Source organism: Lemur catta, chromosome 18 (assembly GCF_020740605.2).
Source record: "Lemur catta isolate mLemCat1 chromosome 18, mLemCat1.pri, whole genome shotgun sequence".
NCBI classification, from domain to species: domain Eukaryota; kingdom Metazoa; phylum Chordata; class Mammalia; order Primates; family Lemuridae; genus Lemur; species Lemur catta.
In genome coordinates this window covers 40,017,456-40,029,231 of record NC_059145.1, presented here as the reverse complement: position 1 = coordinate 40,029,231, position 11,776 = coordinate 40,017,456, and the positions used below count along the sequence as shown (strand labels likewise).

Here is an 11,776-nt window from a genome sequence, read left to right as displayed (position 1 = left end):
CCTCAGAGGAGGGATGGAGGAAAAAAAAAAAAAGAGAAGTCAAGCCCTATCATAAGAATGTCACAGGCTTCTTGGATCACACACAGACCAAACTGATCCACACAGATCTGAAAATAAACAGCCCTTCAGATCCCTCCTATCAATAACCTATTTGACCTTGAGGCTTAGTTCCACTGTTAGCAACATCTTTTGCAAAAGCCTTCCCACTCTCACCTCCTCACCCAGTCAAAGTAAAGCCTTTTCTCCTCTGTTCTCCCACAGCACTTTATACCTCTGTTAAGCACTTCTCCATCTCTGCGATGTATTACAGTTAGCTGACTACCTAACTTCACAATTAACAACTTGAGGACCAAATGTCTTAACCATCTTTATATTCAGAATGTCTTGAATCTAGAATTTATGAAAATAAAAGTTTGCATAACCCAACAAAGGAGGTGAAGAAACAGGCAGACAAAGGGTGTGGGGATCAGGAAAGTCAAGAGAAGAGAGTGTTTCTGGAGAATGAAGCAATATTGAATACTGTTGGGAAGTCAGGATGATGAAGCCTGAAAGGTACGCTCTAAATGTGGCCACATGGAGGATTCAGTAGAACACAGATTTTTATTGAGAAAGAAAGGCCAAATGTTGCTTATATAGAGTCACTGCACTTTTCGGGCAAGTCAACTAGGCAAGCTCCTCCTTGAAGAAGGATGAATGGTTCTCACCAAAAAGAGGAGTCATCGCTCTTCTGAATCACCATCAACATTCCAGAGAAGAGGTAGATAGAGAGCTAGATTCTGGAGGATATGAAGTGAAGAGCTAGGCCCTCAGGCAGGTGGTAGTACCCAGCACAGATGGCGCCTGAGGCTTCCCTGGTCCTAGGAGAATGCTTTGGACCAGAGGTCTAGGAGCAAAGTCTGGGCATTGCCACTGGTCTTCACAGACGGACAGGCCTGCATCAGGCTGGTCCTGGGTCTCCTGACCCAGCTGCACAATGCACACCTCCCTCTGGACTGTAGCACACAGGGCCACAGCGCAGCTGGGGCTCCTCCTCCTCATACCAGCGCTGTTCACTGAAGTCAGGGAAGAAGGCTGCAATCTCTCTGCTGGCTGAAACCACAGAGTCTGTAAGGAGAGATGAGACAGAGAAGGGGTTCTCACAGGGAGTGCTGGGTGGAGGCAAGAGGCAGTCATAATCAGGTTCAGAAACCTGAGCCTCTACTTCTGCCTGTCCTCTCCGTCCCAGGGCATACAGAGAAAGTCTGTGGGCCACATCTGCCAAGATGGCTACAAAGGGCCAGAAACACAATGGGCAGAAAGCACACTGGAGGGATTGGCTATCAACCTTACCATATAGCCTGCCCATTAACCCCCAAAGAGCCTCCCTTATTTGTGGCTGTGGACAAGGGAAACAGACTCACCTGACCCATGGGTGGTGTTGCGGGTGTCAGTGAGGCCAAAACTCCCACGAATTGAATCTGGGGCCATGTGGCGTGCTCGAAACACTCTGGTAGGTCCCATCAGTGTCCTCCAGAGCTGGATGGCATCCTTGTGGGCGAGGATGTAGGCTCGGATTGGCCCACTGTGAACAAAAGGAGCACATGAAGAAATCTGGCCACCCAGTCTAGGAGGGCATGCTGTGGGCAGGGCATGAATAAAGGTACACTGTGCATCCTGAGAGTTTCTCTGCCTTTCTAGCTGAGTGCCAATGCTGCTTCAGATAGAAGATGATGGAGGGCCACTGCTGATGTACAAGAAAGGCCACAAAGATCAGCAGAGTTGCTACACAGAACTCAACAATACTTTCCTACAGCCGTGGGACAGGCGCCTAAGAGATCAGTGTTGGCTCAGTTAGAGCCCCAGCCCATGTCTCTTCAGACTTGACATTGATTACAACTTTATTTTTTTATTTTTTATTTTTTTGATACAGAGTCTCATTCCGTTGCCTAGGCTAGAGTGCTGTGGTGTCAGCCTAGCTCAACCTCAAACTCCTGGGCTCAAGTGATCCTCCTGCCTCAGCTTCCAGAGTAGCTGGGACTACACGTACTGGCCATCACACTCACCTATTTTTTTTTTTCTTTTTCTATTTTTAGTGGAGACAGGGCTCACTCTTGCTCAGGCTGGTCTCAAACTCCTGATCTCAAGCAATCCTCCTGCCTCGGCTTCCCACAGTGCTAGGATTACAGGCGTGAGTCACCACACCCAGCCCTGACATTGATCAAAACTTTAAAGAGTAGCAAATGAAATAAACAAATCAATTTAGGGGGCAGAGGAGCTATGCCTCAGTGGATAAAAATGCTGGAACAAAAATAAAAAGTACCTGGCCATGAACTCTACCAGCCGCTGATAGAAAAAACGCCCTGCAAAGAGAGAGTACCTTCATCAAGATACTTTCATCTTGGTGCCCAAGAGAATATTTTGTTCTTCTACCTCCTTACCTAGAATAATAAAAACTGTTTTAGGGAAAAGAACAAGGACCTTGGAGTCTGACAAACCTGGGTCTGAATCTGGGCTCTGTCACTTACAACCTATGTAGTTTTGGGTAAGTCACTAACCTCCCTAACTTGGTTTCCTAATCCATGTAGGGGGGCTTATAACAATACTATTTTTTAGGGTTGTTCAGAGAATTAAATGAGCATTCAGGTGATGTTTGACAGGGTAAATACTCACTAACTGTTAACTACTGATATTATTATCAGGACATAAATTTAAGTTTCTGGTTGGGACTATGAATGAATGAGATAGAACCTTCGTAGGAAAAAAAAGATTAATAATCACAAAAAGTGTGTGTATAAACCAAGATTTTAGGACTTGGCCACAAGTTTACAATTTTACACAGTTGGTAGGTCAGAGAGAACCTGACCTATATGTTCCAGCTAAATCTCTTACAGACCTCTGGGGGTTGAGAAGTCTTCCATTCAGAGGACGACTGGTCCTACCTTCATGCTCTTGGTAAAACCTCTGGCAATCTTCTTTTCTCCACAGTAGTTCTCTCATTCGTACAATAAGGAACTTGTTGCTCAGAATCTGCTGATGAACAGCCTGGATAAAGACCACCCCAAAAATAAAAATCAACCAGTAAACCAAGGCTGGCCAAAAGAAACCATGAGGACCCCTTGAAGTGTAGGACTTGAGGGTCTGTCCTGTTGGTGGGTCAGCACAAAAAGGTGGGGTGAAGTCAAGATCTTTGGTCACACAACCAGAGTGCCAGCTTGAGTGGAAGGGGACAGGAAGTGCTGTCTCTGCCCTTCCACACCTGCAGCCCCTTAAGCTCACAGGACCATCTAGACCACCATAAAAGTCTTTTGTTAGTGGTCCTGCCTTGAGTTTCTCTCACTCTCTTCAAACCATCACACATGACAGATTACAAACCTTATAATTAATTTACATATCACACTCTGGTCAGAAGGTTTCGGGTAGTTCGTATTATTCAAGGAGTGAAGTTCAACCACTTTAGCCCAGTGCTCAAGGCTGCACTTTCCTTGCCCTCTATCACTTCCAATTCTCTAGTCTCAACAACCCAGCTGCCTGTGGTACTCAGACCCAGCACATGTGTTCCTGCCTCATGTCCCTCTTCTTTGTAGCACCAGTCTTCCTCCTGCTGCTAACCAAAGTCCACCCTCCCTTTGAGGCTGGCCAAGTCCCACCACTTCCAGTCTATTCCTGACTGCTCTGATCTTCCTCTGCACCACAGTGGGCTGACTTAGTAGTGTTGCCCAGCACTTCTCAAACTATGGTAGGCAGAATCCTAAAATGACTCCCACTTCCAATAAGATTTCTCACCCTAATCCCCAGGAGTGTGAATACGATACAACATGATTATGTTACATTACATAACAAAAGGGCTTTTGCAGAAGTAATTAAGGTTACTAATCAGTTGACTTTGCTATAATCAAAAGGGAGACTATCCAGGTGGGCCTAATTAATCACATGAGCCCTTCAGAGCAGTTTTCTTTGGCTGGAGGCTGAAGGAGAAGTCAGAGAGACTCAAAGCATAAGAAGGATATGATTGCACTGTTGCTGTCTTGAAGATGGAGTGGGCCGTGTGAAGAATTTGAGTGGTTTCTAGAAACTAAGAGCAGTTCCTACCTGAAGGCCAGCAAGGAAATGGGGACCTCAGTCCTATAATCACAAGAACTGAACTCTGCCAAAAACCTGAATGAGCCTGGAAGTGGATTATTCCCCAGACCCTACAGGTAAGGGCCTAGTCAGCTGATATTTTTGTTTTTTCTTTTTTTTGAGACAGAGTCTCACTCTGTTCCCTGGGCTAGAGTGCCATGGCGTCAGCCTAGCTTACAGCAACCTCAAACTCCTGGGCTCAAGTGATCCTTCTGCCTCAGCCTCCCGAGTAGCTGGGATTACAGGCATGTGCCACCATGCCCGGCTAGTCTAATTTTATATATACATATATATATATATATATTTAGTTGTCCAGCTAATTTCTTTCTGTTTTTTTTTTGAGACAGAGTCTCACTCTGTTGCCCAGGCTACAGTGCCGTGGCATCAGCCTAGCTCACAGCAACCTCAAACTCCTGGGCTCAAGTGATCCTTCTGCCTCAGCCTCCTGAGTAGCTGGGACTACAGGCATGCGCCACTGTGCCCGGCTAATTTTTTTGTATATATTTTAGTTGTCCAGCTAATTTATTTCTATTTTTAGTAGAGACAGGGTCTCGCTCTTGCTCAGGCTGGTCTCGAACTCCTGAACTCAAATGATCCACCCACCTTGGCCTCCCAGAGTGCTAGGATTACAGGCGTGAGCCACCGCGCCTGGCCAGCTGGTATCTTGACTTTGGCCCTGCGAGACCCTAACAAGATAACCCAACCAAGCCTACTGGACCTCTAAACTATAGAATTGTAAAATAATAAATGACCGTTATTTTAAGCTCTCAAGTATGTGGTAATTTGTTATGTGGCAATAGAAACTAATATATATACATTGTCTTGAGATTTGGTTCTTTCTATTATTGTATTGGGTCCTTTCTTCTATTTTAGATTTACCCCAAGTTTTCCACAGATTTTTAGTCTCCTTCCAGTCAGAGTTCATGGTTTTCCCCCATAGCATCTAGCACAGGACTGCGTTGTCAGTTGCCACAAGTGGCCCTATAGCACCTGAAACAGTAGCAATGCCCAGGGCATACAGTAGAGGCTTAGGGTTTGTTCTTACCTCCAGAATCAGCGGGTGAGCGACTGCATCAGGCTTGATCAGGGCTAGAGTGAGCTGGAGAGCCTGAGGGCTTCGCAAGATTGAGGTCATCTCACTTCTGCCATCAGAGAGCTGGATTATGCACCCATCAATGTTACACTCCAACCCTTCCCTACTTTGGAGCTACACAGACTTGCAAGCCAACCAGTGCCCTCACTCTTGACACTCATAAAGCACCTGACAGTTTCATCATAAGGCTATATACATTTTATTTAATTGCCCATTTGGGCTCATGGGATTGGGGGAAGGGAGTGGTAAAGGGGGCATTCAAGTCGCCCTGTGGATTACACAATCTGGTCTGTGCGACTGTAAGCCTACAAGGGAGTTTTCCATTCAAGAGAAATTCAAATTTAAATACTACCTTGCCTCTGTCAATACTCTCTTCTTTTTCTAACTTTCTTTTGTATTTTACAGGGGATTTATGATTTATACTCCTAAACAGCCTGGCCACAAGAGTATAATGACTTATTCCCCTCTTTAGGCCTTCTGACCCATAGTGCTTTCCTATCAATTCCAGAATTGGAAGATAGGTGGACAAGAATTGGGGTGTTGCCAGGACACCAAAAAGTCCATTGGATATATACCACCTCTTATCTAATATTATGGATAAGTCAGGATCTCCCCTGCCCAAATCAAACCTGTTAAGACACTCAGCTGTCCTGAGTGGCAAGGGTTGTAAACATGCAACTCCAAGGTCGGGGATTGGTCATAACCATCTTGCATCTGAAGCAGCTGAAATAGTGTCTGGCATAAAGGTGCTCGATCAGTTTTATTGACTAAATAAATCTATACAGCCTTATTTCTATTTATTTTTGTATTCCTAGTGTCTAGCATGGTGTGAGAGCTCAATAAATAATTATGGAAATGATATAATGAATATGAAAGTATTTTATAAACTGGACTAAGTAAGATTTGAAGTCTTTTCCAATTATGAAATTCTATTTACATGTGAAAAATTGATCACTTCTGCAGGAATAAAGACTAGGTCTCAAAATATTATCTCTGATTTGCCAACAAATACAGACAAGGCTTCCATGAACAGATGGAGGAACAGAATCTGAACACCATCCTCATTTTTCTTAGCTTGAAGGCAGTCTTACAATCACATTAATGGTGGTGTCAGGGTCTGGCCCAAAGAAATGCCACAGTCTCTTCTATTCATGCCCTTTCTATAGCTGTCAAGTTGTTGTTTCACTCAAACCATAAAACCAAGGCCAACCAGTACAGGATCAGCCCACCCACTCTCCCTAATGCCCAGAAGGTGTGTAACCTGGCATCTTTGCCAGTTATCTATGAAGACATCCATGACCCCTCTCCTCCCTCACCTTCCATATCCACACTATCACCAACTTCTGGCAATTTTATCTACCCAATATACCTCAAAATCCATACAATTCTCTCCCTCTCAACTGCTACCATCCCAGTCCAAGACACCATCATTCCTCCCTGGACATCTGTACAGCCTCCTCACTGGTCTCCCAGTTTCTATTCCTGCCACCCTCTACAATCTGTTCTCCACACATGGCCAGAATGAACTAAAAATGCAAATCTAATCATACTATTCCTCTCCTTAGCCTTTAAGGTGTACTTTGCTCTTAGAGTAAAAACCAAAAGCCTTATCATGGCCTACAAGGCTCTGCATGATCTCACGGTCCCTGCGCACCTCTCTAGCCTCATCTGGAACCCCATATGCTTTAAGTTTCTCTTGTTACAGCCTCATGGGCCTTTCAATTTCAAAAGACTTTCTGGCCTGAGAGCCTTTGTGTGCCTAGTTTTTGCAGTTCTGAATGAGCTTTTTCGGGTTACCTCATACTCACCACTGGATCTTAGCTCACTTCCCCCGTTACACTTTCTCACAGCTCCTTGCAAGTTTCCTTCAGTTATGTCTTCCCCGCTGAAAGGTCGGCTTCAGGAAAGCAGTGCCTAGCACACAGCGGGCTCGCCACAGCATTTGTTGAACGAATCGGTAAATGAACCTGATCCAGCTATTCCGAGGCCAGGCTGCTAGGGGCCCTCTAGGGGAGGACACGCGGCCTGTAGTGAGGACGTGGTTCCCTTCCTAAAGCAGCTAAGTTGCGGCTCTCTCGGTTCTTGATTTATAACAAAAGTCGACAAGTCGAGAAACTTGCTCGACTTAAAGGTGACTCCGTCAGAGAATAGCCCAATTTTAAATTTTAAAAGTTGCCGGGACATTTAATCTCCACACCTGAGGGGGCCATCACTCTGGTTCCCCGAGGCCGGCGGCCGGGACCCGCGGCGCCCCCAACTCCGCCCCGCCCACAGCGTGGCCACGCCCTCCAGCTCCCAGGCTCGCGGCGGCTACTCCGGACCTGGCGCTCCCGCCCCTACTTCTCTAGGGATGCGGCCGGGCGCCCCCCCCCTCGTATCCGGGCCCTAACTCCGCCGCCGATCCTGGGCTATCCGGAGCCCGGTTCAGTGGGAGTCTGAGTCGGGATTCACCTGTCCCCCACGGCGTCGGGCCACCACACACGGCGCTGGTTAGTGGCGCGGCTCTGGCGGGGTCCTTCAGGCGTTGTGGCGGCCAGCCCTCCTGGGGCCCTCGCACGGCTTCGTGGGCGGGGCCGGAAGTGGAACGGGCGTTGTGTGAGGAGCGTGATTGGGCGGGCACTACGCTTGGCCCCGCCGGAGGTACCCGCCTCTTGCTGAGTTAGGGCTGAGCTTCTGGTGGCTGCTGTTTCTCTCTAGCACTTGCGCAGGACTGGACGAGAGAATGAAGCCATCCTGGGCGGCGGGACTCAACTTGTGGGAACGGCCCATCTGAGGCGGACTTGGGAGCTCTTGGGCGGGAGGGACGGTCAGGCGATGGTCCTGGCGCAGCGCTGCCCTGGGAGGCTGGACGGAAAGAGGACAGGATAAGCGGTTCAGGGCGGCAGCCCGGCAGGAGGCAGTGCCCACCAGCGGGGACACCGGCCTGGACCTTGCCCGAAGTGTTATTTTCTTTGCTTAAGGTAGTGCCTGGCACATGCTTGGTGCCCAGTATTTATCAGAAAGTACGAGGAGGGCAAAGAACTTATGCGCTCGATCGCGAGGGCACAGGCAGCAGAGCTGGGGTAGGGGGAATGGGTATAGATAGGGTATGTTAAAAACACCACAAAGCTTGTTGCACTTACTAAAATTTAGCTATCTTCCTGAATAAATGCGACTTGTATTTTTGTAAGCCTTTAGTTTTTATAATTCTGAAAAGGTTGATTTTGCCCAATTTTGCCAGTGTTCTCACTGCTTTTATGGAGAAGTGAATTTTCAGAGATCCCTTCTTCTGCCATTCCTGCTGATGTTATTGTGGTTGGTTTTAAGGTACATTCCATCTTCCCTTGGGAATTGTAGATTGTGAGAGAGAGAGAGGTTCCAGAGCAGTAAAATTAATTATATGAGAATCAAGTGAGAGCCTATTTTATATTGGGTTTTTTGTTCACACTGAGTATACATTCTAATGGTGAAATGAAAATAGATAATAAATGAAGAAATATGAATTTGCAATTTTGTGAATGATTTGAAGAATATGAACATGAAAAGAAGGTCTAGAGTGCTTGGGGAAGGGCCTCCTTTAGACATGGTCCCAGAAGGCCTGTTTGAGGAGGGGATCCTGGCTGAATGAGTTAAGAATAACCTTCCTTAAAAGTCCTTTCTTCTTTATATAGGATAAAGTGAATGTCAAAATAAAACAAAGAAAAAAGTTTTTTTTAAGTCTCTCCTTGGCTGGGCATGGGTCACTCTGGGAGGCCAAGGAGGGAGAATTGCTTGAGCTCAGGAGTTCAAGACCAACCTGAGCAAGAGTGAGACCCTGTCTCTACTAAACATACAAAAAATTAGCCAGGCAACTAAAAATAGAAATAATCAGTTTGGCATGGTGGTGCATGCCTGTAGTCCCAGCTATTCGGGAGACTGAGGCAGGAGGATCGCCTGAGCCCAGGAGTTTGAGGTTGCAGTGAGCTATGAAGATGCCACTGCACGCTAGCCCGGGGGTCAGAGTGAAACCCTATCTCAAAAAATAAATAGGTTTGAATGTATTTCTGCATCCTAAATTCAAAGCTCACTCTCTTTCACTGGCAGGCATTGTAACCTTGAAAAGGCAAAGACATTCCTCCGCCTCCATTGCTATTTTATTATCAAAAAACTATCCACAAAAACCGTCTGTCCTGTCCAGCCGGTTTCTCAGAGCAATGGTGGGAGTCACAGCAGGTAAAATTGACTTATTGATCTGTACATTTTTGAGTAGGAAAAGGGTTGTAATTATTTATTATTTGCTTTTACTGACGGATGATCTTGGACAGAAATTAACTGTATAACTATATAATTTGCCTGGAAAATGTATAGGATGAAGAGAATAGAAACCTGCAAGTAAAATATCAGTCAGCATGCACTATAATACTTTCAATACTGCAGTAAGCTGTTACTAAATACTCCGTAGTTTTTCAGTAATTTTTTTTTCTTTTTTTTTTTTTTGAGACAGAGTCTCGCTCTGTTGCCCGGGCTAGAGTGAGTGCCATGGCATTAGCCTCGCTCACAGCAACCACAAACTCCTGGGCTTAAGTGATCCTCCTGCCTCAACCTCCCAAGTAGCTAGGACTACGGGCATGCGCCACCATGCTCGGCTAATTTTTTCTATATATATGTTTTTAGTTGGCCAGATAATTTCTTTCTATTTTTAGTAGAGATGGGGTCTCGCTCTTGCTCAGGCTGGTCTCGAACTCCTGACCTCGAGCGATCCTCCCGCCTCGGCCTCCCAGAGTGCTAGGACCACAGGCGTGAGCCACCGCGCCCGGCCATCAGTAATTTTATTGATCACTAAATGTTAACACCAAAGTAACAGGATTAAGGAAAAGTAAGAGCATGGGAGTGAGTGTTCAGTTTTGAGTCCCTTCCTGTTTCTTACTGTCTGTTGATTTATACATGTCACTGAGCTTTCTAATGACTGCTCTTCACCTCAGAGATAAGTGTAAACTTTTAAATATTTCATTGAAAAACTCTTGGTATTTATTCTTCCCTTTGCAAGTATTTTTTACTAGCTCTTTTTCTGGTATCTTGTAAAATTCTCTTTTAAGATCATTTTTTCTAATGTCCAATTATTTTAAGGAAATGAATTAGGCACTTTAATTGCATCAGACACAATTCATTCCAAATGACCTGAGGAAAGAACAAAGTATTAATATTTACACTTCATTTCCTGGTCAATGAGGAATTTCTGTGAGAACATGTACTTCACATAGAATTGAGTAGCTGGCACTACAGGCGTGTACCATGACGCCCAGCTAATGTTTTTCTATGTCTCATAGCAACAGGGTCTCACTGTGTTGCCAAGGCTGGTCTTGAACTCCTGGCCTCAAACAATCCTCCTGCCTCAGCCTCCCAAAGTGCTAGGATTACAGGTGTGAGCTACTGTGCCCAGCCTATTTCTTTCAAATCCAAGTTGTTTAATGCCTAAATCTCATGTGTTCATATTTCAATTTTCTGACCGTGCTATGTACTTACTGTCCATTACCACTCCAAAATCTAGCTGTTCTTGCCAAACCTGAACCTACCATTTTAGAGATATATCATACTGGATTTCTGAATTCCTACATTTTTTTGTCTGTATTGCAATTCTTATATTCAGGGCAGCTTCAGATATTTACACAATACTATAAATTACCACATCTGCACATGCAGTCAATTATTTTATCAATAGTCAAAACCATGTATTCACTTTATTGAAGCATTTGCCTTAGAATATTTCTATATTGACTCAGATTTAAAGTAGAAAGTTACCTTATATGGAATCTGCCTAGTTCAGTCTTATGTAGTAAGAGTTGAGGAATCTTGGGATAGAGTGTTCATTCCCTTAAATAATTGCTCTTTCTAACATTTGGAATAGAAATTCCTCAAAACACCAACATTCTTTAAAGGGAAACTTCAGAGGTTATTGAGTGTCATAAATTCCTTAAGTCCAAGTCTTTTTTTTTTTTGAGACAGAGTCTCTTTGTTGCCCGAGCTAGAGTGCCGTGGCGTCAGCCTTGCTCACAGCAACCTCAAACTCCTGGGCTCAAGCAATTCTCCTGCCTCAGCCTCCCAAGTAGCTGGGACTACAGGCATGCGCCACCATTTTTTCTATGTATATTTTTAGTTGTCCATATAATTTCTTTCTATTTTTAGTAGAGACGAGGTCTCGCTCTTGCTCAGGCTGGTCTCGAACTCCTGACCTTGAGCAATCCACCCGCCTTGGCCTCCCAGAGTGCTAGGATTACAGGCGTGAGCCACCATGCCCGGCCAAGTCCAAGTCTTAAATGAATGATCTTAACTGGGGACATGTCATATAGTTCTGGGAGGTCACGTGTACTTTCTCTGCACTGCTCTGATTGACCACCATGTCTGCCATGGCGCTTTCCAAAATTTTTGCTTTTAGTCCCTCTAAATTTGGTGCCCACTTATATTAATATATTTTTAAAGTGAGATGGAAAATTTTTCATCGTAAGTTTAGTTTCAAATGATTAAATTATTGGCTTAGTTTACATATGAATGTTTTAAAATAAAATGTTTATAAAATAAAAATCATTATTTTAGATATATCCAGTGGAATCTACACTCTATGGCAATTTG

At 45.0% G+C, this 11,776-nt stretch overlaps 1 protein-coding gene across 5 annotated transcripts; it reads right to left on the bottom strand.

The window, feature by feature from the left end:
* Positions 1–581: 581 nt before the first annotated feature.
* On the bottom strand, positions 582–7,742 carry NME6 (NME/NM23 nucleoside diphosphate kinase 6). Of its 5 annotated transcripts, XM_045530350.1 has the most exons (7): positions 7,643–7,742; positions 7,000–7,197; positions 5,144–5,240; positions 2,919–3,021; positions 2,300–2,339; positions 1,401–1,561; positions 582–1,104 (listed from the first exon to the last, which is right to left on the bottom strand). In XM_045530350.1, exons 3-7 carry the CDS (start codon positions 5,231–5,233, stop codon positions 938–940), a joined length of 561 nt encoding a protein of 186 aa, XP_045386306.1. In that variant the 5' UTR covers positions 5,234–5,240; positions 7,000–7,197; positions 7,643–7,742; the 3' UTR covers positions 582–937. The 5 variants fall into 5 exon arrangements, with proteins under 5 accessions (XP_045386306.1, XP_045386307.1, XP_045386308.1 ...); XM_045530351.1 differs by lacking the exon at positions 7,643–7,742 and having other exon boundaries at positions 5,144–5,254; positions 7,000–7,486; XM_045530352.1 differs by lacking the exon at positions 7,643–7,742 and having other exon boundaries at positions 5,144–5,237; positions 7,000–7,485.
* Between the last annotated feature and the right edge of the window lie 4,034 nt (positions 7,743–11,776).